The 26,411-nt window shown below is 52.8% G+C and overlaps 1 protein-coding gene across 2 annotated transcripts in view; it reads left to right on the top strand.

Annotated features, from left to right (window-relative positions):
* The window catches only part of SYN3 (synapsin III), a 419,516-nt gene that overhangs the window by 142,014 nt on the left and 251,091 nt on the right, over window positions 1-26,411 (top strand). For both annotated transcript variants that reach the window (XM_081082855.1, XM_081082856.1), the window contains one exon: window positions 25,718-25,874. In XM_081082855.1, coding sequence (XP_080938981.1) covers window positions 25,718-25,874 — 157 coding nt within the window. The remainder of the gene's footprint in view (window positions 1-25,717; window positions 25,875-26,411) is intronic.

Raw genomic sequence — 26,411 nt, 5'->3', positions numbered from 1 at the left:
ACGTACATCACTGTAGTCATCATTAATACCATTATCTAGGCCTGAGTTCCTTAAGCAGATTATGAGGACCAAGGCCCTGACCTCTGGGTTCAAGGGCAAAGCCATTTTGACAGGGTGTTTACAACCACAGAGTGTTAAGTTGAGCAAACATGGATTCGGGCCCTCAGCCTGTCGCTTACAGCTGTGTGACCTAGGGGCACTCACTCCCCCTCTCTGAGCCTCAGTTCCCTTATCAGGAATGGCGCTTATAAAGGCTGGTTATCATTACTTATGCAAACATGATAAAAATACCAGCAGCAGTTGCTTCCTAGGTGCCTGCCATTGTTCCATGCACCTTTGTAGGGATTCATTCTTTTAATCCTCTGAACAGTTTATTTTCCAGATGAAGAATCTGAGGCACAGAGAGATGAACTAACTTGCCTAACACCACATAGCGGCTGACCTGGGAAAGCCGGGATTTGAGTCAGGGCCCTTCTCTAACTCGCACATAGAAGTCAAGTCCGGCCCCAAAGAAAGTGCTCAATGAGCAGAAGCCGGCCCTGGTCTTAGTGGCAGCTACAGCCACCAGGGTCAGAGGCTGCCAGCACGAGGGGCGATTCTATAGACCAGCGGTTCTCAACCTGTGGGTCGCGACCCCTTTGGGGGTCAAACACCCTTTCACAGGGGTCGCCTAAGACCATCGGAAAACACATATATAATTACATATTGTTTTTGTGATTAATCACTATGCTTTAATTATGTTCAATTTGTAACAATGAAAATACATCCTGCATATCAGATATTTACATTACGATTCATAACAGTAGCAACATTACAGTTATGAAGTAGCAACAAAAATAATTTTATGGTTGGGGGTCACCACAACATGAGGACCTGTATTAAAGGGTCGCGGCATTAGGAAGGTTGAGAACCACTGCTATAGCTCCTCTGCCATGTCATGTGGTTCTCAGACTCTGTTCCTCAAGGTACCCAGACTCTGTTCCTCAAGGCTTCAGACTGTTGGGGGGCTGAGTGGGCAGGACTCCAGCTCCCCCTTCTCACTCCATCACCTCCCAAGAGATCAGATGCACTTTCATCTATTTCTATATTAAAATTCCAAGCAAACATTTGTTTGGAAAAGAACTCTGCTGCCAAGAAGAGTTTAAACACGCGGCCCAGCCGAACCCACTCATTTTTAGATGCGTGTGCCACAGAGAGGGCAAATGCCTTGCTCACGGACACACAGCAAGAGCCAGAGCCAGAGCAGCGGCTTTCGGCGAGCCTCCTTCACCGTCTTGTTCTTTCCCCTCCGTGGCAACTGGAGAATGTGTTTTGCTCACATCTCCCAGCCCCTTCATCCCAGGGCACGTCCCCCCGTCTCCCCGCACACCGCCTGTGTCTGTGCCTGGCCTGGGCGCACCCTCCTGCACATGCTGACAGGTGCCCCGTCCCGGCCACCACCCTGCTCCCACTGCTGGCTCTGTCTCTCCAGGTGAAGGTCGGGCCTGAGCTCCGAGAGGAAGGAGGCTGACAGTTCCACAGTGTTCATGGGATGCATTGGAGAAATGCTAAACCAACAGTCTTTGGAAATGCAGGCCTGGGGCCAGGCACAGAGCTGGCCAGTCTCAGTGGGAGTTGGAGGGGGGTGGTTATTCTGAGGGGGAATTAGTGTCTTTTAAGCACTGGATGAAGACATTGTTTATTCATGATCCTGGGAGCACAAAGATAAAGCATGCATAATGGATTTGGGGTCTCTCAGCAGACAGCTCTGCTCCACTGTCCCCATCATCATCACAAAGACTCAGGGCCATCCACTGAGGCGGGCAGTGTTGTGTGGATTCTGCCCCTGCAGTGCACTGTGGGCACAGGTTAGGAAGCTGAGGTTCAGAGAGGTGAAGGAACTGGCTCAAGGTCACACCCGCGGAAGGGGGAGCCAGAATTTCACCAGGTTTCTCTAACTCGCAAATTCACACCCTTTAGATGATGATGAGGTTCTCAAACTGGGACCCTGACCTCTAGGGCCGAGGGTAAAGCAGTGAGGCTGGATGTTAAGGCTGTGAATTTAGATCAAGACCACTGAGATGCCCTAACTTGGGGTGGGCGGTATAGTAGGTACAAAGGTAGTTAAGACATCCTAGAAACACTCCACCTTCCAGTTAGCTATGAGGGCAGGTTACCATAGCAACAAGACCCCAAGAGTCTTGGCCTGTAAGAGGTGCAACAGAAAGGCAGGACATTGTGCTCTGGACTGGCTGGTGTGGCTTGGTTGGGCATCGTCCTTGGCACCAGGGTCTTGCCAGTTCAATTCCCAGTCAAGGGCACATGCCCAGGTTTCAGGCTCCATCCCCAGTAGGGGGTGTGCAGGAGGCAGCTGATCCACGTTGACCCATATTACCCACATCGAAGTTTCTCTCTCTTTCTCCTTCTCCCTTCCTCTCTAAACAATAAAAATAAAAAATCTATAATACTTGGGTTCACATCCTCGCTCTGCCCTTTCCTGGCCATGTTGACCTTGAACACATTCTAAAAGCTCTCTGTGCTTTTGTTTCACCATTTGTAAAATGGACATGACAAGGAGTTTCTCCTTACAGGGGAGAATAAAATAATATTTGTAAGGCACTTAAAAAATAGTGCCTGGCATGGTCTCAGCCTGCATCATTGTTGTCTACCCAGCAGGAGAGCAGTGTGTGTGAAAGAGAGATGCTAGGAATGCCTGCCCTATGGGGCCATGATGGTAAGGCTTGGATGATGTCATTCTTCTTCTAGTTCCCTCTAATCCAGTGGTTCTCAACCTTCCTCATGCCGCGACCCTTTCATACAGCTCCTCATGTTGTGGTGACCCCCAACCATAAAATTATTTTCGTTGGTACTTCATAACTGTAATTTTGCTACTGTTATGAATCGTAATGTAAATATCTGATATGCTATATGTGTTTTCCGATGGTCGCAACCCACAGGTTGAGAACCGCTGCTAATCAAATTGTATGTATGAAAAGGTGCCTCGCCGTGGTCCATAGCTCATTGGGTTGGTGTTTCTTACTTATTGCATTCACATTGTGTTTATCTTGGTGACTGAATTTCGGGGCATCTCTCCTTCCGATTTTGTGCCCAAAGTGCTCCACTCACCTCACCCTAGTCCCGGCCCGGTGAGGACGTGGAGCCATTGCTGGCATATGGTAGTGGACATTCAGTTAACGTTTGCTGACTGCTCCAAGTCCATGGGCGTGGAATCTTGCACCCAGTGGGTCTTCAATAGATGGAACCTTCTGCAGGGTTTGCATGCCGCAGGGGTTCAGAGCTCAGGTTTGGGAGTCAGACCCTCTGGGTCCATATTCAGGCCCAGCCTCTTACTGGGTGACTTTTTTAAGTCTCTTAATCTCTCTGTGCTTCAGTTCCCTTACATGTAACGTGAGGCTAATGATAGGATCTCCTTTATAAGGATGCTGTGAGGCTTTTAAAGGATTTCATCCAAGGTGCTTAAAAGAGTCTGAGACACATGATGAACACGCAATGGGTAGTATCCTCTTTATTATCTTTCTCCTGGGGTTAAGGGTCATGATGGACAAAATGGCAGAAATTAGTAGGGTGGCTCAGGCTCAGGAAGACTGGGTAGAACTCTGTCAGAGAACTGGATTTCAGTTCCTGAAGCCTTGGCCAGCGGCAGGACTATCTGAAGAGCTTGCCTGACATGCAGCATCTGTCCCCGCTTCTCAGATGTTTGGAGTCGTTATGTTTGTGGCCCAGGAATCCCGGTTTTCAACACGCCAGGTGAGTGTGCCGCAGGGGGTCCCAGGAGCACACGTGGAGAAACCCCAGATCTTGGCTTTGCAGGGAACAGTGTCTCTCTGAGGCCTGCGGCTTCCTGAGAACCAGCAGATCAGTCACTTCCTGTCTCCTTTTCTCCCTCCATTTCCCAGGAGGGGGCTCGGCTTCCAGATGGGGTCAGTTCCAGCTGCTCCCAGGCCTCCATGAACCCCACCCCCACCCCCCAGGCCTCCCATTGTGCAAACCTCTGGCCCTTGGAGACTTCCCAGCAAGTGTGCGGAGGGCTCTGCGGCTGCTGCCCGCCTGCTGCGCCCCTCAGCTGTGCCCCTCAGCTGCACGTGGGGCCTCTCTGCCAGGGGTTCCCTGCAAGCTGGGCTTTCCCTGGGAGATCTGACGCTGGATCGTTGACTGTCAATGGGCAGGACGCCCACGTCTCTTGTTCAGGGGCCGGGGAAGGGAGAGCAGCAGGAAGCTGGAACAGAGCTGTGCAGAGGCCGGGCAGCGGCAGTGGGGAGGCGGGTAGGCTCTGCAGTCACACAGCCCCCCTGCTCCTGCCACTTTTCACCTCCTGGAGCTTTGGATGAGCGACTTAGTACCCAGGAGCCTCTTGGGCCCCTTGTTTTTAAACGGGCAATCCCTGGAGAGCTGTGAGAATTACGTGAAGAATGTCTGGTGCATAGCAAGAGCTCAGGGTGTAATTGTGTCAGCAGAGAATTGGGTTGGGGTGGGTGGGGGAGATAAGCAGATCTCTGTCCTCTGCTCAGCCCTCCTCTTCCTGTCATCCGGACACTGTGCCCCACTCTCTGGGATATTTCTTGGCTTTGCACGTGTGGTTCTTGTCCTCCCAACTAGATCGCAGGCTCAGTGAAGTCACGCTCTAGAGCAGTGGTTCTCAACCTTCCTCATGCCGCGGCCCTTTCATACAGTTCCTCATGTGGTGGTGACCCCCAACCATAAAATTATTTTCATTGCTACTTCATCACTGTAATTTTGCTACTGTTATGAATCGTAATGTAAATATCTGATATGCAGGATGTATTTTCATTGTTACAAATTGAACATAATTAAAGCATAGTGATTAATCACAAAAACAATACGTAATTATATATGTGTTTTCCAATGGTCTTACGCGAGCCCTGTGAAAGGGTTGTTCGACCCCCAAAAGGGTTGTGACCCACAGGTTGGGGACCCACAGGTTGAGAACTGCTGTTCTAGAGGAATACTCTGCATGTGTTTGCCACCCACCCAAGGTTTATGGAATACCAATTTTGTGGAAAATGACTAATGATGGGAAATTCCAGTTTCTCTCTTATTTGGGGGGAAAAAATACCTTTTTTACATTCCTTTTCATTTCATGACTAAGTGAAATAACCTGGTAGTGTCTGGCCCCTCCTAGGTCCAAAATACTGCTTTTTAAAGTGAGATGATGGCAAATCATAGCTGGCAAGACACTTCAGGTTGACTGGATTTCACCCGGTGGTTTTATAGCTGAGAAAACGGAGTCTCAGAGAGGGGAAGTGGCTTGCAATTGGGGGATCTGCATCTGAACCACAAAACACAGAAAATGACATGGGTGACTGTATTCGCGGCTCTCCCAGGCATGGCACTTCACATTGTAGAGGGACAGGAGAATCGTTAATTCTTTACATACTAGGGATGCCTTTGGACATTGGGGCTTAATTTTCTCTCAGAGCTAGTTGAAAAGGGTTGGAATGGGTACCCAGAGGTGTGGCTGGCGGCTAGCCAGACACCTTACCCCATCTGAATGCCTCCCACAGTGGGTGAGAGTCACAGCCCAGGGGTTGGTGGTGTAGAAGAGACTGTCCCGTTATTGGTCCAAGTGCTTTGTAAAATCAGAAAGCCCTACAAGCAGAAGAAGTGTTGCCTGCTTGTTGGAAGGGGGCTGACAAAACTCGCAGATGTAGAGGCAAAATGCCTCTAAAACCCAAGTTCTGGTTTCACTGTGTGTATTAAGGTAGGCTGACGGTTGTGGAAAAAACAAACTCACTTATGAGTTCACTGGGAGAGAATTTTAGTTCTTTGTTACTCAGGAGTCCAGCCAGGCCCCTTCCATCTTGTGGCTCCATCATCTCTAGGTCCCCAGACTCCTGTGCAGGCTGTCTGCATCTGTTAGCTGATGAGAAAGAGAAGGGAGAAGACTGTTAAGATTTGTATGGGCCTGGAGAGCCAAACATTATCACCAGCATTTTATTCATTCCATTGGCCAGAACTCAGTCACATGTCTGCACCCAACCACAAAGGCCAGTGGGAAATGTAGTCCGGCTAGGCGCTCAGGTGGAAAAGGAAACACGTTTGGCCAACAAGTATCTAGAGTCTGCTACACTCTGAAACTTGGAACACATCTTGTCTATTACCCATCTGTTACTGCAGGAAATGAGGCCCGCTTGCATTTTAGGCCTTTTCCAAGGATTCAAAGAGAAAGTGGCTCTTGCAGTGCTCAGGGAGAGAGAGTGCAGCACATTGCTGCTGTTACTAAACTTCGCCACCTCCTGAAAGCCTGGCCCAGGGCCGCGTACATGGTAGGTGCAAAACGAACCATTGTGCAGCTGAGGGTCTTCCCACCAGCCTCCTGAAAGCATGCTTTGCCTCGGCGAGCTGGCGTTTGGTTCACACACACATCTTTTTGACAACTCACCCGTCGTCCCGATCAGTCATTGCCGATCGCCCCTGCCAGCTATGAGCTGAAACACAGAAAGGGTTTTATCTGGAGCCTGAAACATCCTGAAAGGAAGAGGCCTCCCTCCTTGGGCCCCTGGAGGGCTGCCCACCGCACCTCACATTCTTTTCAGCCTAGAGGCCGGTGGTAACCATGAGCTCACTGAGGGGCTGCCGCTGCCGGCTGTGGAGGCTGCTGCCAGCTGTGGTTTGTGGCCTGGAGACCTCGGTTCTGCGAGCCCCACTGGTGCTCAGAATGAGGAGAAAAGGCCCCACTATTGTGGGTGTTATGAATGTTTAAGACAAAGGTCACGGCTCAGATAGTAGTAATAGTAACAGCTTACACTTCTGTAGTGTTTACTATGTGCTGGGCACGTTAGCTGATATAGTCCTCAAGGTACTCTATGTGAAAGGTCTAATTATATGGCAAATTTGTAGAGCAGAAAATTGGGGCAGAAAACATTCACGGCCTCACCCCAGGTGGATCACGGGAGCATTTCTTTAGTTGGGGCGTGCGTGGACTCTGGAGTTTGCCGAAGTCCCCACCACTCCCTAATGTCTCCCAGACCTAGGGACTGAGTGTCAGTGGCCATTTCTCTGTCCTTGGATGTGTTGCTTAAGACTGCAGACACTGAATCCAGACCACTCTAGTTTCAGTCGTGGCTCTGCCACAGTTTAGCTGTGCAAACTTGGGAAAGTTATTCACGCTCTAAATCTGTAGAATGTGCCTAAAATCGTTGGCCTTTTTGCCCAGCTGGTGTGGCTCAGTGGTTGAGCATTGACCTATGAACCAGGAGGTTGCAGTTTGATTCCCAGTCAGGGCACATGCCTGGATTGCGGGCTCGATCCCCAGTGTGGGGTGTTCAGGAGGCAGCGGGTCAATAATTCTCTGTCATCATCAGTATTTCTATCTTCTTCTCCCTTCCTCTCTCTGTAACCAGTAAAAAAAATACCTTTAAAAAAATCACTCACCCTTATGCCTCCCAGGGCTGTATTTCATCCAGGCTACCAGTTTGCAGTCTCTGATTTGAGGCATAGTCACATCTCCTCTATCTGCCAACAGAAGCGAGAATGGTCCTGCAGCACAGGCTAACAGATGTGGAACTGGAGCCCATAAAGTTCCAGTAATTTTGCCAGGGCCAGTGAGGGAACCAGACCTCTGAATCTGCCCACGACATCATCATCCCTTTATCTGCATGTTTGGCAAAAGCCTCTATTCCCAGAACCCGGTGTGGTGCTTTGAAATGGACAGCTCCTCCATTTATTAGCAAGGGGCCCTTCCTCCGCCTTAATGTTCAATTCTGGAAAATGGGCTGATGAAAACTCTTTTGCACAGGTTGTTGGGATTGAACGAGAGACGGTATGCCAGGCTGCTCCCTCTGTCTCTAGGCTTTGCAGGTGTTGGCCAAGCTTCCCTGGAATACCTGTTTGCCACCTGCACACACAGAACATGTCCTCATCATGGCCAGCTTCCACCCGTCTTGCTGATTCTCTCTTAACACTCACTTGTCTTTAGAAGCCCTCACTGGCTGTGTTCTTCCTCGCCTGGGGGTTGGGGACGGGGCCACACACATCACATTGTTCTGAAATGGCCCGTGTCCTCACTTGTCCCCACACCATCCTGTACTCAGAGCTGTGTATGTCCTGCTCCAGAATTTATCTTCAGCACCAAGCCCCACGCTCATGCACAATAAGTGTGTGTTGGGGCCGCAGCCACCCTAGGAATGTGCCTCCGCTTCCTTCCCATTGGAGCAGAGCCGGGGAGCTCCCAGCTCCCTCCCCACCCTCCCGCCTAAGCTGCGCAGCCTCCCAGTTCTTGTAGGGATCTCGGGGCCCCTTCTAAGAGGTGGGCTGCACTGTGATGGGGCTCTTCTCGCTCACATGCTGGGAGGAAAGGGCCTGGCTGTCCCCTCTCTCAAGCGACATTAGCTCTAGTGGGCAGGGCTGGGCCAGCTCAGAGAATGATTGGTGGACATTGTGAGGCAGAAAGGCCGTGTGGCCCTTGGGTTCCAAAATGCAGCCTTTAGAGCCAGACTGCCTGGGTTCGAATCCTGGCAAGACCACGTCCTCAGTTTCCTCATCTGTAACATGGTCACTGACCTCAGAGGGTTGTTCTAAGGCAGTGGTTCTCAACCTTCTGGCCCTTTAAATACAGTTCCTCATGTTGTGACCCAACCATAAAATTATTTTCGTTGCTATTTCATAACTGTAATGTTGCTACTGTTATGAATCGTCATGTAAATATCTGATATGCAGGATGGTCTTAGGCGACCCCTGTGAAAGGGTTGTTCGACCGCCAAAGGGGTCGCGACCCACAGGTTGAGAACCACTGTTCTAAGGGTTAAGGAATTAGAATCTGTTAAACTCTTGGAATAGAATGTAGCGCATGGTAAGTATAATAATATTATTTGTTAGCTAAAATGCTAAACGGGCAAAGCAGGATACCTGCTGGTCCTTCCTTGGCAGGGAGCGTCAAGAAGGGTAGGGCGGTTGGGAGCTGTGCGGTCGGAAGGCTCGCGGAGGCGAAGGAATTTGACCCGGTCTGGAAGGGTGGAGAGGGTCTGTGTTCGTGGCAGGAAAGAGTCAGAGCGGACACTTCTGCAGCAGCTCCTAAAAGCCAGACACTATGTGCTTGACATGCATTTGTCCACTCAGGGCTCATGTTCCCAGTGAGGAAACCGACGTTCGGGTGGGTTAAGGACCCGGCTAGTAAGTAGCAGAATTGACATTTGAACCCAGATCTTGCTGGCTCCAGGGCGTGTTCTCCAGCCCTTATCTCTGCCAGGAATGTGGCACTTTGCTCGCGCTGGCTGCTGTGCTCAGCGTTCAAGTGCTCCTCAGGTGCTGGAAGGCCGACTCCCCTTCATCAGCGCCTGAAGCACAGGGCATCCGCCCGACTTCCAGGGCCCACGCAGGCTGGTTCGTACCAGAGCCTGCAGCCCGCATCATGCTGCATCGCTCGCGTTTTCTTCTCCACCCCTGACACCCATCCAGTCAACAGACATGTGTGAGCGCTTCCCGTGTGCTAAGTGCATCTGTCAGATGCTGTTGCCATATCAGCAAAGGAGACAGATGTGTTCCCTGCCCTCGCGTAGCTTGTCGTGCAGTGGACAGGGGGCAGATATTCATCAAGTAAATATGCCATGTTGGAATATAAGTAGAAAAGTATGAGGCGCTGAGTCTTGCCTGGAAAAGATACCCAATCAATGTCATTTCATTGTTGGGGGGTAGGGGCAGCAGCGGGAAGGGGACGGTGAACATGACTGTAGCATACACTCCCTGGTCTTTAGATCCTCAAGGGGGAAAGAGTGTCTGGACTGCAGGCTGTCAGCCAGGCATTGCTTGCATTGGGGACCTAGAAATGAAGTGAGGATTGTGTTAAGCTATTGCCCTCTCAGAGCTGACAGTCTAAGACGGAGGCTGACATGTAGTTTAAAACGGTTGTACACTTATAGAAGTCTGCACAAAAGTCAAAGCTGTCCGCAGGGCATGCATCATGTTCTGTTCACTGTAGCTCTGGGAAGAGTGCTGGCACATAGTAGGGATTTAATGTTACTGAATGAACAGTGACCATGGCATCTGCACTGGGTTTTGAAGGATGAATAGAACTTTGTCGGGAAGTCTCCTGGGACTTGGCAGGGCTCGGGTATAAGAGATTCCATCGGGACTGAGAGACGGAGGGGCGTCTGCTCTGAACAAGGACCTCGGAAGACGGCCCTGTGTGGAGTGGCCGATCCATCTCAGCCCTCGCTTGACTCCAGTCCACCCTTAAGAGCCGGTCTCTGGGTTTTGATTGGAAAGTTCCACTGGAGAAGGGGCCGGAAGGTCACACTCGGTCAGAATATTTCAGCTGCTCTTGGAGGTTGTTATATCTCACCTCCTCGCCTCCCCATAAAGGGACTAAGGCTCAAGAGGGGAATTATCTTGGTCCAGGTCTCGGGCTGTTCGCTGCCGGGGCCAGGACAGGAAGCAGGTGGTTAACTCCAGGCCTCTGTCCTTTCCATCGGAGGAGGGGTTTCTGCGCTTTTTTAATTAATTAATTCACTTTTATTTTAAGCGGCAGAACCCTATTTTCCAAATATAAGCTTATTTGGATAAACTCAGATCTTGCTGACTCCAGGGCATATCCATTTCATGGCTGAGGACACGGAAACTCAGAGAGGTCAGCTACTTGCCTGTGGTCACAGGCAGTCAGGACTGTTTCTTTTTATTTTTTTTAATCCTCACTCAAGGATATTTTTCCATTGATTTTTAGAGAGAGTGGAAGAGAGAGGGAAAGACAGAAACATCGGTGCGAGAGAAACACATCAATGGGTTGCTTCTTGCACAAGCCCGACTAGGGCCCGGGCCGGGGAGGGGACTGCAACCAAGGTACATGCCCTCGACTGGAATCGAACCTAGGACCCTTTGGTCTACAGGCCGAAGCTCTATCCACTGAGCCAAACCGTCTAAGGCACCAGCCCAGGTTTCTTGACAGCCCAACTTCCTCTCTCCCAAAGATAGACACAGAGACTTACACACACACACACACACACACACACACGGAAGCCATTGTGGTTTTTGTCAGATCAAACTGCCTGTATGATTGCTTCATTCAGTCCTGACAGTGGTACCATTTCTTCAGTCGGTGAACTTTTATTGAGCACCTACTGTGCAAGCAGATGTAGCATAGATCGATGGACAGACATCATATGAGTAATGACAAGTGTGGTGAGTGTTAACAAAGGGAGAAAGGGAAGTGGACTCCGGATGTGTTGTTATCCCCATTATAGAGATGAAGAAACTGAGGCTCAGGTCGGTGAAAGACTCGATCACAATCACAGGTCAAGTAATAGAAATAGCTGAAATTCACTGCGTACTAACTACAGGCCAGGCACGTTGCATGAACTCAAGTCCCCTCAACAGCTCTGTGATGTAAATACTGTTAGTCTCTTCATTTTCCCAAAGGAATGTGAGTCACAGGCTGAAAGTAACTTGGCTGAGGTGGAAGGGGCCGAGTCCGGGTTTGAACCCAGGCTACCAGCTCCAGAGCCTGCGTGCCTCACCCTTGGGGAGCCAGGTGTGACGGCCTCCGCTGCTGCTGTTTCTGCAGGTGGAGCAATGGGAGCTGGGTCACAGTCCCCGCCCTTCCCAGGCACTGGGAAGCCCCTCGGAGTGTCCCTGTGTCCCTGGTGAGGCACTGTCCCTAGTGAGAGCTCTGCTGTAGGGGAGCAAGGCGCCCCCTCCGGGCAGGGACAGCCCCACACCAGCGCCGTTCTCTGCTGGGCAGCCTGGCTCAGACGGACGTACCTTCCTAAGTAGGCAGCGCTCCCCAGCCAGGGCCTCCGATCTCAGCGATTAGAGGGAGCTTCATGCTGCAGGAATCTGAGACCTCAGCAGAGAGGAAAGCAAGGTCCCCAACGTCCTGCTGCCAGCACATTTTTATCTCACAGGGCAGGCGCCAGCCCAGGCTCTCACATTCCTGCAGGGCCCAGGGTGCTCAGCGGTTGGGCCGGTGGCTGGGCTGGGGCTGGGGGCAGAGCCTTCAGGACCTGCCGGCCCCTGCCCCATCTGGAGACCCATGGAGAGCCAGAGGAGCTCTCCGAGGGCCAGTGCCGCAGCCAGGCCTCCGGGGCAGGGGGTTAAACAGGGCCCTCGGGAGGGATGGGGCCTTTCCAGGGGCTGAGGTTATCGGGGGAGGGCGGGGGCGAGGGGGGGAGTGCAGGTTACTAACAGTCCCCAGAGAATCTGAGTTCTGAACTACTACCCGCTGATAGCCGCGCACAGTTAGAGAAGTTAGTGTGTTTATAGTCGCCTCACGCGAACCTCACAGTGGGTCCGTGGTCCCTCGCCTGCAGCATGGGAATCCTGCTCATCAGGTCAGGCTCGCACGAGGTCAGGCTGGGAGAGGTTTCACAGTGTCCGTTCCTCACAGAGCCGCTTGATCCAGGAAAATGCTTTAAAAACAAAAAAGCTCTGCGAAGTGTGATCTTTTGCCGTCTCGTGTTATTACAATGAATGTCAAATGCCGCGATTGTCCACAAATACCCACCTTCTTTTGTCTTTTGTCAGCCTATTATTGTGGTTCTGTTTTCCAGCGATTTATCGAAAGCTTCCTTGAAGGCAATGTCATGTTTAGCCTCTTGTCTCTTATGATAATAAGTTACTGTGTTAAGTTTACTGTAGAATGAAAGAAGTAAACTGTGAATGTATATCTTTAAGGTTTCGGTATCATATTTGTATGTGTGTGTTATATACTCTGTGTGTGTATATATATTAGTAGCCCGGTGCACAAAATTTGTGCACTCGAGGGGGGGGGGGTGTCCCTCAGTTATTAAACATTTTACGGCACAACACTGACCACATTGGTGGTGGTGGTGGTCTTGTCAGAATGTGTTATATTATGCAGATGAAAATCTATTTAAACAGATTTGATGTAGATATTTTCAAAGATGGAAGAATTGTCCCTGTCAACTATTGTAGTTGATTCATATCTTCAGTAATTGTCATCATTGCAGTTTTCAGTCCCCATATGGATTGCTGGATATAATAGGTCATGCACTGTCCCTATCCTTTGTAGCCTTTGTTACCTTAAGGACTCTAGTTTTCCATTTATATGTTTAAGTACCAACCTTACCAGCTTAAAAATGTAAGCTTTTAACACTGCTCTCTCTGTTCCGTATCCTTTCGATGAAAAGTGGAGTTGGGTTGCAGCACAGGAGAGAAAATCAGAAGGGGAATATTGAAGTAATGACTACAATAGGAGAAGAGGGAACCTGTTTCCCTGGCCACAGGCGCTGGCGCCCTGGACCACAGGGCTGGTAGCTTCTCCAGGTGTCTGCAGCCTGGGACCTCTGGCCAGTAGCTTGTCCATCTCCTGGGCTGCAGCCAGACCCAGGCGCTGGCGCCTGGACCAAAGGTGGGCGGCTTCTTCTTCTGGGGGCTTATTCTTCTGTGCTTCCAGGGAGGGTAGTCAGTTAAGTGTCATGCAAAAATAGGCATCACCATTCGCAGAAGCCGGGTGCGGGGCAGGGAAGCCGCAGCCGGCATGCTGGCAGCGGCTGCCTCCCTGACCCGCACCCGGCTTCTGTGGTCACCGATCGCAGAAGCCGGGTGTGGGGCAGGGAAGCCACGGCCAGGGCACTGGCAGAGGCTGCTTCCCTGCCTACGCACCCGGCTTCTGCGATCGCCCCCGCACTCGGCTTCTGCAGTCACCGATCACAGAAGCTGGGTGCAGGGAAGGGAAGCAGCGGCCGGGGACGATGGGGGCGGCCGCGGACGATGGGGGTGGCCGCTTCCCTGCCCCTGCATCCGGCTTCTGCAGTCTCCTTCACTGTCTGTGTCCGCTTCCCTGCTCCACCCCCCAGGCTTCTCCAATCACCCACTGGTGGCAGGGCAAAGGTGGCCTCCAGGGCCAACCTTTGCCCTGCTCCCTGGCTCTTGCCTGTGCCTGGGTTTCTGATCACTGTCTTCCATCCTTCCCCTTTCGCCTCCCATCATTGTGAGTATGCAAATTAACCACCATCTTTGTTGGTGGTTAACCACCATCTTAGTTGGCAGTTAATTTGCATATTGCCCTGATTAGCCAATGGGAAGGGTAGCGAAGTTACGGTTAATTACCATGTTTGTCTATTTTTAGATAGGATATATTTCAGAGAGGAAGGAAGAGGGAAAGAGAGAGAGAAACATCAATGATGAGAGAGAATTATTGATTGGCTACCTCTTGCATGCCCCATACTAGGATTGAGCCTGAAACCTGGGCATGTGCCCTGACCAGGAATTGAACCTTGACCTTCTGGTTCACAGGTCGACACTCAACCCCTGAGCCATGCCAGCTGAGCTGTATGTGTGTGCTTCCTGACTTCCAAGCTAGACCCCAAACTCCCCAGGGCTGACCCATGTCTAATTCTTACCTGTGATTAGCATTTATTGAGCATTTTTCTATGTGCCAGGTAGTGCTCTAAGGGTGTTACATTAAGTAATTCATTTAATCCTCCCAACAATGTTATTAAACAGCATCGTTATGATCCCTTCTTTGCAAGCAAGGAAACGGGCACACAGAGAGACTACGTCACACGTCTGCTGGCTGGTGATCTGGCCCCAGCGTCCTCACTCTGAGGCACTGACGCCGTTGCCTCCCCGGAACCCCTCCCTCAGAACCCTGCATCTAGGAGGCAGCGGACCTGCCTGTGAGTTTCATTTCAGGCCCTTCCCTTCCCCAGTTGTACTCTAGTGAGTAACTGGAGCAATGAGCCCCAGCGATGCGAGATAACTGGGCTTTCACTGCGTGTAACAGAAAACCCGCCACGTACACGGCTGGCAATAAAGACGTTTCTTTTTCTCACACAGTTAAGAGCCGGGATGCTGCTGTGTCCAGCGAGAGAATTTGCCATCCAGGATCCAGGCTCTTGTCCTTCTGTCCCCATATTCAGCATATTTGCTTTTTCTTCTCATGATCCTTCCCTCGGTGTCCGTCTTGGTCTGGGTTCCCCAGAGTCACGAAGCCAATAGGAGGAATAGAACACATGTACGTATGTATGTATGTTCTATGAGGACTTAACTCACGTGATTACGGAGCCTGACAAGTCCAAGGTCTACACATCACGCTGGAGACCCAGGAAAGCGGATGGTGTAAATCCCAGTCCGAGTTCAAGTCCGAAGGAAGGAAAACACTGACGTCCCACCTCAAAGACATTCAGGCAAAGAGAAGGATCCTTTCTCCGTCAGCCTTGTATTCTACTCCAGCCTCTGACAGATGGACGGGGTCCACTCACAGGGGGAGGGCAGTCTGCTCCACTCCGCCCCCTATTCAAATGTTAACCTCGTCCGGAAACACCCTCCCAGTCACACCCAGAGCCTCTGGCATCCCTGCCCTATCTCCTCCGTCATTTAACCTCCTGTTCTTTCTCCTCCTTACCGTCTCCAGGATAAGGATGTAGAGTATATTGCACACTTGGTGGGCCCTTTATAGAATTGTTGTATTTTGCCCTAACCGGTTTGGCTCAGTGGGTAGAGTGTCGGCCTGCGGACCGAGAGGGGACGCTGGAAAGGCCGCCTCACCTCTTCAAAGCCCTCAGGAAAGGGGCCCTTTCTCACAGCCAGAGGCTGTGACCCCAGGAGCCAGGGTAGCTCACTGAGAACTTGGGTCCAGAGGATGACGCTGAGCCTCTGATACCCTCACCCCTCTCACTGTCATCATTGCTCGGTGATGTGAGTCATGCATTTTATTGACTGTTATTTGCAGCCAAAATCATTGTGCATCCAGAAGAGAGAAGCAGAGGCTGTCAAACACCTTTTTCTTTGCACCCAGCTCCCTGGTGCCATTCTTCTAGACACGTGTAAGCACTACATTCCATACAGATGGGTGGCAGGCAGCTGGTGGTAGGTGTTGTGTGAATGTTGAGGTTAGCTTCATTCTCAGAAGCGTCTGTTGGTCGCTAAAGGTTAGACACAACCTCACTGCCCGTCCCCAGGGTGCCGGTTAGAGAAATGAGGGCAGAGCCATGCAATGAGGTACAATCCCAAACACAAGAAGCACCTCCGTTTGTGCTGACATGAAAGGCTGTCCCAGATATGCTGCCACGTAGGAAAACAAGAGTCAGAACAGCATCGAAAAGGCTTTGACGTCCATGGTCATTGAAAACGCCTGCAGTCATGGCCAGGCTTGTGGTTCAGGAAAGGATCCTGGAAGGTGGACACAAGACCCTAAACAGAGCTCCCACATGAGGGGCCCATGAGGACAGTGCGCGAAGGTGGGGCTGGAAGGAGCCAGGCTGCAGCGACATCTGCACAGCAGGGGGACCTGCAGCGCGGAACCGGCTGGTGAGGCTAACCGCTGGAGGAGGAAGCTTCAAGGTTCGGAGGGCTCCCAGCAGGCCTGCCACGGGGTCTCGTGTCCACGAATTACCGCTTTTTAAGATATCAAAGAAGGTTTTTAAAAATTGGTATGCATGGAAACTCTGACCAGCGTCCCAAATAAATGCCGCCTACCTGTCAGCGTTCGTGATCGGAATTGTCACTCTCAGGGGCTCACTGTGTGTCGGACGCTGGCCTCCCCTCTTTGTCTGGCTTGGCCTCTTCCATCCTGTAGCCACTGTGTGAGGTGCGTGTTCTTTTACCCTCCTGTTCTTCACAGATGGGGAAACTGAGGCACTGAAGTGTTTGCTGGTGTTCCAGGACCACACAGCTGCTGCATGGTAGAAGCAGGGCCTGAGCCCAACGTCCATGCCCTGAACAGCCCACTCACTGACCTCTGGGGTTACTGCAAGGATTCATAGAGCTCAGAGGCGCTTGGCCAGTGTTGGCCTCCACCCATGGTCCTCAGAGCAGTTCACGCACCAGCAGGTTAGACGTATATTGAAGCTCTTAGAAATGTTGCCCAGGTTGCCATGCTTGTGCCACTTGCTGACGTGTTTCTTGGCGTTGAGTATCGAAATCCCACCCAGCTGGGGAAAGAGTCCCTCTATGCCACCTGGACTTTGGAGAAACGTACCTAAGTATTGTGTCTATAGTCACCACCTTGCTCTTTGTCCAGCAGCCATTCAGTGGCCATCGCTATGGACGGGGCAGGGAATTGCCCTGTGATTAGTCGGTGACACATGACGGCGGTCTTGGGATGCACTGAGCCCCGACAGACCCTCCTTGGCTGTGTGCTCTGTGCATACCAAAGCCAGCTGCCCCACCTCTGCTCTGTGAGACAGAGATCACAAATGCCCCCCTTCGTTCCTCAACACCTGTCACGTCATAGATGCTCCGTCACTGTGCGTTGAATGACGAGGCCGCCCCAGGTAACCTGGTGGCAGCTGTCATTTCTGCAAAGGGCACCTAACGGGGGTTCCCAACACGACTGTCTGTTCCAGTCACCTGGAGAACTGAGAATCCCAGCCCCGGGCCAGTCACAGCAGGACATCATCGGGCGGAAAGAGAGGGAAGGTGTGGGTGTGGATAGTTTGGGGAGCTGCCCAGGGGATTCCAGTGGGCAGCTAAGCTTGAGAACCCCCACTTCGAAGCAACCCCCCGACCTGCAGGGTCCCAGTTCCAGACACGACGGGCGAGACCCACAGGGCTTCCGCGAAAGCTGCCCCTGCCTCTCCTGTTTTGATGGGCGTGAGCTGAGCGGGCTGCAGCCAAGATCCTGTCGGAGGAAGTTCCTGGGCACAGGGAAAGGTGTAGCTGGAAACACTTATGCTGGAAGCCCTGGCTGGGTGATAGTCCTAAAAATTACTGCCATATGTCTCCCGCGGGGAGGGCAGGGCCCACATGGCTCCCTTCACGCTCCACAGCCTCCCTGCCGTCAGCGGCTGCGTCCTCGCCCAGGGAGGCCCAGAGAGGCTCCGTTTAGTCTAACAATTTTATGGAGCATCTAGATTCCTCGGTAGGCCAGGCCCCGGAAATACAGAGGTAAACCCAGCAGCGCCCCTTCCCTGGCGGGGTTCACAGCCCAGAGGGAGGAAACGGGAAGTTGGCCGACATAAATCACCAGCTCTGATGCTGCGTGATGAGACCACGTGGAGCCCAGCACAGAGAGGCAGGGACCGAGCGAGGGGGCCCGTGGGGCTCCAGGGGGCTTCGCAGGGGTGGGAACAACGCCCAGGCGTTCGTCTTCTTTTGAAATATTCCTGTGTATAAAGCCTGGAATAATTGTAAACATATGTAGTTGAGCACACCAACTGAGCAAATACTAGCGTTTCCTTTTTTACTTAAGACCCTTTTTTTTAAAAAAAACACACCAATTCTGAACTATTTTAAACATTGAAGAAATACAGGGAATAATATAACAAACACCCAGGCACTCTGTCTTCTCTTTTAAAAAAACCCAAACACCTACCTGGAAATGTAATTGTCGGGATCAGTCGAGGGAAAGCTGTAAGAAGACAGAAGGGCCTCGCACACGCGATGGGCTTTGTGAGCAGTCCCTGCCGTCACCTGATTCCTTTCAGCGTTTTTATAAAGAGAACTATACTATCGTAGGTACTTTTTAAAAATATTTTTTCTATTGACTTCAGAGAGGAAGGGAGAGGGAGAGAGAGAGAGCAACATCAATGATGAGAAAGAGTCATTGATCGGCTGCCTCTTGCACACCCCCTACTGGGGACCGAGCCCACAACCCGGGCATGTGCCCTGATCAGGAATCGAACCCTGACCTCCTGGTTCATAGGTGGACACTCAAGCATTGAGCCACAGGGCTGGGCCGTAGATACTTTCAAAGGCCCCTCTACCCACCCCTCCCTGTCTGTCCGCTAAGGAGGAGTGAAAGTCGGGAGGTCAGGATGGCGACGCCACTGCAGGGACCCTCCAGGCGGTCAGAAAGGATGGAGCCCCATGGGTGGGAGGAGGCTGGAAAGGTGGTCGGGCAGGTCAGGGTCCCCACCAGGACCTCCACGCGGTCTAGGACCCCCACCTACGAGCCCATCACTCCTGCTCCTTCTGAAAACAAGCAAAAAAACAAAAGATAAAATACAGAAACCTCACACTTGCTCCTCACCTTGGACCATTCCCTGGGTTGTGGGCTGGCTTCTAGAGAAGAGGGGAGACTTGGGGGAGCGCAGGAAGAGAGCTTAGCCCCCCTGAAGTCATCAGGGCAGGAATCAAGTGACTCGGGCTGTAGCCCAGCCAGGGGGGCCCCAGTCTTGCCTCCTGAGAACCATGCCCCCTCCAGGGGGTGGTTTCCTGCTGAGCGAGCCGATGAGCGCCCCTGGCTTGTTCGGTAGTTCACCTGATGGCACATGTGTGGCCTGTCAGGCCTGGCTGTCTATGGGGAGGGCTTTGGGTCGAAATGTGCTCCCTGTCACCCCCCAGCAGCACCATCATTTTTTATCTCAAAATGGGCTTCCCCCCTCGCCCTCCCCCTGTGCTTCCCCAGCCGCGGCCCAAGGAGCAGCTGCTCTGAGCCCCATCTCTCATCGGCTGCCTTATCTCCCCGATGAATAATGTTCCCTTTCCCAAGCAGGCAGCCTGGCAGGAGGCCCGCGGCTGGAGCCGGCCGCTGACAGCCTGGAGCCCGGGCAGCTGTCGGAGCCGCACCCCACCCAGGCCTCACATGGGCGGAGGACAAACCCTCCCAGAGACATGCCACCTGAGGCCCCAGGGCCCTGGCGAGCTGCAGCTCACAAGCACAGGTCTGTCGAGCACAGGCCAGCGCCCCTGGGTGCAGTCACCCTTCTGGGTGCTGGGAACATGGCTGGGCTGGGGACCGTTGGTGGGAAATGTGACTTGTACCTAACAATACAAACCTGTATACTTGGTCGTTCTGTGATCTTGAGAGGGTGTTTAATCTCTCTAGGCCTCTATTTTCCTCATCTGTCAAATGGGCTCATTGTAGTATTGGGTAGTTCTCTGCTCAGATCCCCTTTGCCAGCCAGAGCGCCCACCCCTCCACCACTGTGATGCCACGGTTGTGGCTCTACTTCCAGCCTTCAGAGCCTAGGGCTGATGGTACCATCCTGACACACCCAGAGGCTGACTCCCTCTGCCATCTCTCCCCTCCCATTTGGGGAGTTGCTAACTGACTGATATTGGAGACCCAAAAGCCCAGCCCTCCTCCCTCAGGTGGACAACTCGGTGGGACTATTCATGCCCCAGAGGCCCCTGAGGATCAGGCCAAGACTAGACTTAGCCGTGACTGCACCCTCCTCATCCTGTCCCGCATCCCTCGTCCTCGACAGCCTCTTCTCAAGAGCACGCCTGCCTCCGTGAACCGCAGGCTGTCGGACACCTGTGTGGGGCTCTGCTTCCAGGGGGCCCCGCCCAAGTTAAACACCCACTTCACAGGGGCTTTGTGTGGGGTCGGAGGAGGTAAGGCTTGAAAGCCCCTGATAGGTGTCTGGCACTTGGCAAGGTCCCCGTCGTTTGTAATCACGATTCTCATAACCTACCGCTATGTGACAGAAAGTCACGCTTGGACAGACGTGACGGAGAGCCGGGTGTTGAGAGCCTTGGTTCCAAGTCTGGAATTGGAGGCAGTCACCCCAGGAAGGGCCCTCGGAGGTCACTTAGCCCAATATTTTTTTTTGGCCAGTGAGGAAACCGAGGCCCAGGGAGGCGAAGCCGTGCTCTCAGACCCACAGCCAGTCAGGGACAGAGCTGGAAGCCACGTCACATTTCCCCACACTCACGCGTTGCCTGGCTTCTTCAGATCCTTTTCCTGGCTCACTGATGAAGTGTTACTAACTTCAGAGGGGCCAGGACCCTGAGAAGCGAGGCCAGAGCACGCTCCACTTCCACGTGCCTCTCCTGAGCGCCTACTGTGTGCTGGGCACCAGGAAAAGGTTCTCACACGTAGTTCCCAACCCCTGGTTGTTACAGGGAATTTTGCTGTTTTCAAAGTGTGTGTGTGTGTGTGTGTGTGTGCGCGCGTGCACATGTGCTTTTGTGTGTGTGTGTATGTGTGTGCATGTGTGCAAGTGTTGGCCAACTGTATCCCAGGAAGCAGATAACACCAGGGAAAGTTTATTAGGAGTGGGCATTGAGCTCTGCCGGCGTGGCTCGGTGGTTGAGCGTCGACCTATGAGCCAGAAGGTCACAGTTCGATTCCTGGTCAGGGCACATGCCCGGGTTACAGGCTTGATCCCCAGTGTGGGGCGTGCAGGAAACAGCTGATCAATGATTCTCTCCCATCATTGATATTTCTCTCTCCCTCTCCCTTCCTCTCTGAAATCAATAAAAATGCATATTTTTTAAAAAGAGTGGGCGCTGGAAAACTGGTCAGAGCAGACAGGTGAGCAAGGGCACCCCGGGCATGCCTTGTTTCTGTATGGAACACATAGAAATATCCCTAATGTCCACAGTGCTCTCTCTGAATGGCCCTTTGCTGCACCTTTCCCAGTGTGTAGAGTCACACATGTGACACACCATGGCCTCTGGGGGCAGCCGTGAGTCCATGTGGCCGGAGGGCAGGGTGCCTCCTGGGGGTGGCCACCGTGGAGGTCTAGAAGCCGTACCAGACGCAGGACTCATGCGGAGGCATCTGGGCATCGATCTGCAAACAGTGGCGGCCTGCAGAGCCCTTTGTTCAGGAGAGTGACGGGTCTCTTTGGACAATTTGCAGAGGAGACGGCAGGGAAGCCCCTGCCCTGGGTGGAGAACACCTCGCCCAGGGCAAGTGAAGTAGGAGACGCAGCCTGTGAGCCGTCAGGAGACGTGGCGTGGGTGATGCCCACGTGAGTAAGACACACTCAGGGGTCCGAGAAAGCGCTGATGGCGGGGGGTCCGGGCACAGTGGGTCTGAGGTGAGGGGGAGATGTTTGCCTGGGTGGACGGTGCTGGGTGCTGGTGTCCATGCACACAGCTGGTCTCGCGTGGGCCTGGCCTTCCTGTACCTGACTTCTCCGTGCCTTTGTTTTTTGACAATAAGGCCATTGGTGCGCTCCTCCTCAGAGGGTCGCTGTGAGGATTAAAGAGAATAATTCACAGCCTGAGAGTGACTCCTTGGGAAGTGCTCTGTGAATGGGAGTCATTTTCACCATTGCCTGTGAGGAGGTGGGGAATCCACTGAATGGAGATGCTGCCGAAGCTGAGCGTGGAGGGGAGCCACTGGAAGGGAGGAGCCACTGGAAGGGAGGAGCCACAGGAAGGGAGGAGCCACTGGAAAGGAGGAGCCACGGGAAGGAAGGAGCCACTGGAAAGGAGCCACGGGAAGGGAGGAGCCATGGGAAGGGAGGAGCCACTGGAAAGGAGGAGCCATGGGAAGGGAGGAGCCATGGGAAGGGAGGAGCCACAGGAAGGGAGGAGCCACGGGAAGGGAGGAGCCACAGGAAGGGAGGAGCCACTGGAAAGGAGGAGCCATGGGAAGGGAGGAGCCAGCCGAAGCAGCTGGGAAACAGGGAAGAGGGCATCTTGGAGGCGGGAGGCAAGGCTGGGCGGGGAGGATGGAGGTGATGCTGCAGAGGCCACGGAGGACAGGGGAGGCACTCAGGGCCACTGTCTCCACAGGGGAATTTGCCCCCAGAGGTCTCCTGGCAGCGTGTGACATTTTTGCTGTCACCCCTGAGCAGAGGGTGCTATTGTGTCTAGTGGGTAGAGGCCAGAGATGTTCCTAAGGTCCTGCAGTGCACAGGAAACCCCAACCCCCCGCCACGCTGTCCCCCGACAACAAAGAGCTATCCAGCTCCAACACGTCGATAATGCGGAGACCGGGACCCCTTCTCCAGAGCCGCCAGGCTTCGGGGTTTGAGGTCCCCCCACCAGCAGGTGTGTGACCTTGGCAAGTTCCTTCACCGCTCTGTGCCTCCATTTCCTCATCTGGAAAATGGAGATGATACCAGCAGCTTCCGAGGATGGTTGTCAGGCTTCCCGGGGTGAAGATGCACACAGGGCCTAGAATAGAGGCTCACGGTGCGTTAGCTATTCCTTGAGGTCAGGGAGTGAGGGCACAGCAGAAGCCACCTGACCTTGGAGTTTGGCCCTGAGGGGCGGTTTCATTGGGGTAGAAAGGGGCCTGGCAGCCAGAGGCGAGGACTGTGGCGATGGGTGCATGGGAGCCGGGGCTGGCAGGGGTGGATTGCCTTGTCCAGGGTGTAGCCATGGAGGGAAGAGGAGGACTGGCTGGTTATGGCTGCCCGGCCGAGTGGAGGGGACTTGCTTCACAGATCACTTTTGGATTGACGCTAACCAGAAGTTCTGATGAATGCCCCAACCACAGTGTCACGAAAATGGAAAATTTCAAAGCGACAGAGCTCGCCTGCAGCCTCACCACCTTCGCGCGTAGCCGTTTTCCGTCTTGCCTGCCAGGACCATCGTGTTCACTGCGTGCTAGTCACACAGCGTCTCTTTCCTCTTGTTTTATGTCACATGAAATTGTCCCGGCAGCATTTTCCGTGGCGTTACAGCATTGTCACGTTGATCATTTTTTCCCCCCAAATGAAGATGACCTCATTGTTTTTTCCTGGTTGTAAAAACGTTCCGTGTTCTTTTTCTTTTTATTTTTTAAAACGCAGTCAGTGCCACAGAGCCTGCGGGAGAACGCAGTAACCTCATGTCCCACCACACCTTCAGAGCAGCCAGCTGAGCCCTTGGTGAACATCATCCTTCCAAACAAACCTGCGTGCGCTGATCAGCGCGTTGACTCGTTAACATTTTAAAGTGTAAACATGACCATCGCTTAATGTTGATTCCTTTTCCGCCTCGAAGCGAAGGTTTCCTTGTTGTGGGGGTTGGGCTGGTTGTTTGGGAAGTTGGAAGGGGCTGTGGAAGGATACACACACCAGCAAAGGAACCAGAACGTTCTGGAAGCTGCTAGAAAGAGGAAGCATTGGGGGTGGGCTGCGTCTGTGTTTCCTGAGGCTGCTGTCACGAAGTGCCCCAGGCTGGGCGGCTTACACGACAGGGATGGATTCTCGTGTAGCTCGGAGTCCGGGATCTGCGATCACATGTGGCAGGGCCGGGCTCCCTCCCAGGACCTGGGGAGGGTCCTTCCTTGCCTCCTCCCGGCTCCTCCTGGATCCAGCGATCCTTGGTGCTCCTTGGCGTGTAGACACGTCCCTCCGATCTTTACCTCCTTCGTCGCGTGCAGCCCTCCTCTTGCTCTCCGTGTCTGTGTCTGCATTTACACTTCCTGAAACTCCCAGGCATCGGGTGAGGCCCCTCCACTCCAGCATCGCCTTGTCTTCGCTTGATTAAATCTGCAGACACTATTTCCCCTAAGGTCACACGTGCAGGTAACAGGGCTGAGGACTTTGACGTGTCTTTGTGGGGGACACACTTCAACCCATAAAGTGTGGATTCACCAGGGGGACGGAGGAGTGGGGTGGAGCGGCATGGACACTGTCTCAGGAACGAAAGGGAAGCCAGAGAGCAGGATAAACAGACAGATTCTGAGACTGAGAAAGGAGGTGAGGAAGGCTACTTCCTCCCGCAACTCATGTTCCTGGATTATAAACTTTACAGAGAGGCCAGGATTCATCAGAGAGCCCAGCTGTTCATAACCCCACCAAGCCCCTTTCCCACAGTCGCCATGATGTGCGGCTGCTGGTGGGCCCCACGGGCCTCTCGACAGCATCTGGTGTCACTCGCCACCAAAAGGTTGCAGGTTCAATTCACGGGCAGGGCACATACCCAGGTTGCAGTTTCAATTCCCAGTTGGGGCGCGTGCAGGAGCCAACTGATCAATGTTTCTCACATCTCTCTCTCTCTCTCTCTCTCTCCCCCTTCCTCTCTCTCCAAAATCAATTTAAAAAAATTTTAAAAGACATACTTTTTAAATTACATTTTAGAAAGTTTATACCCTTTAACCCAGTAATCCCACTTCTTAAATCTATCTTAAGGAGATAGTTTTAAATGAAGGCAGTGATTTTTGTGCAAAGACGAACGTATGTGAAATATTGGAAATAGCCTATTTGATGAGAGTAGATGATTGGTTGATTTAATTATGATATGCTAGGGGCCCAGTGCACAAATTCGTGCACCTTGAAAGGAACTGTGGGCCATGAGGCTGCAGTCAGCACAGAGGCGGGTCTTGGCCCATCCTCCACACCCCCGCCCAGCCCCTCCGGTTGCAGCCCCCAGCCCCCTGTCTCCCAACAGCCCCACTCCTGTTGCCATGGCTCCCACACGTTGACGGCACTGGCCCTGCTCCCACCCACTGACGGTGCGAAGCGATTGGGGCCAGCACCAGCAGTGGGTGCGAGTGGGGCTGGAGCCGTAAGCAGGTGCGAGCGGTGGCTGCTGCTCCAGTTACCCCTCAGGAGCAGGGGGAGGTGAAGAAGCCCACAGGGGCAATCAGGGCCAGCAGCCGCTGCTCGCACCTGCTGATGGTACCAATTCGGGACCAGTGCCGGCCACCAGCAGTGGGTGCGAGCAGCAGCTCCAGTGCCGGCTGTGGGTGCAAGTGGGGTCGGCGCTGGCAGCGGGTGCGAGCCCGGCTGGTGTGACTCAGTGGTTGAGTGTCGAACTATGAGCTTGGAGGCCAGGGTTCAATTCCCAGTCCGGGCACATGCCTGGGTTGCAGGCCCAATCGTCAGTGTGGAGCTTGTAGGAGGCAGCCAATCAATGATTTTCCCTCATGATTGATGTTTATCTCTATCTCTATCTCTATCTCTATCTCTGAAATCAATAAAAAAAATATTTTTTTAAAAAAAGAATATTATGAAAAATAAAAAGAAAGGGAAGCAGAATGAAAGTGAAAGTTGTTTTCAGTCATTTTACGTTGTGTTTGCAGCTGACCGTCCTCATCCAAAATACCACCACCCCATCCCCATTGTGAACGGAGGGCTCCCGGGCAGTGGCCACACCGGCTCAGTGCTCTCCCAGCAGCCTGTGGCCGATGCATGGTGTTTCCTCAGTGCACAGCGCAGTAACGCTGCTGTCGGCCCCTCTCTCGCAGGTCCTTCAAGCCAGACTTCATCCTGGTCCGCCAGCACGCCTACAGCATGGCCCTGGGTGAAGACTACCGCAGCCTGGTCATCGGCCTGCAGTATGGAGGGCTGCCCGCCGTCAACTCCCTCTACTCCGTCTACAACTTCTGCAGCAAGCCCTGGGTGGTAGGTGGCGGCTAGGCTAACCCAGAGCGAGGTGGGGGTGATGGGAGGCCCTCCCAGGCCTGAAACGGGCCTGCTCCCCAACATGGAGACCTCAGAATGAAAAGGCAGCTGAATGAGCAACTTGGATCCCAGTCCCCTTCTTGTAATGACTGCCTAACAAATATCATATGACACATATTATGGTATAGTGGTGTCTTATAATGATAATAGTGGTAAGAGGCAGTACCGTCCTGTTCTGACTGATATTCTGTCATGTCACTGTTGTTAGCAGTAGGCACTGTTTATTGAGCACTGAGCAAGGACCAGAACATTGTGCTGCCTGGCATTCGGTCCATCATTATCACGTGCAGGTGGCTCAGAACAGCTGAGGAACTCACCCAGAGTCCAGGCGTGAAGCCAGAACTTGGGAGCCCTCTTTCCAACCCCCAAGACTTGATTTCCCCCACCTTTTATTCACTTGTTTCATTCACTCACTTGATGTAGTTGAGTCTCCATTTAGATGTTGCCTGTTAAGAGAGGCTTTCCCCAAAATACCAC

This window comes from Myotis nattereri, assembly GCF_964212035.1.
Source record: "Myotis nattereri genome assembly, chromosome: 2".
NCBI lineage: Eukaryota > Metazoa > Chordata > Mammalia > Chiroptera > Vespertilionidae > Myotis > Myotis nattereri.
Note: the sequence above shows the minus strand (reverse complement) of the source record. Positions and strands in the feature narration are given on the sequence as shown.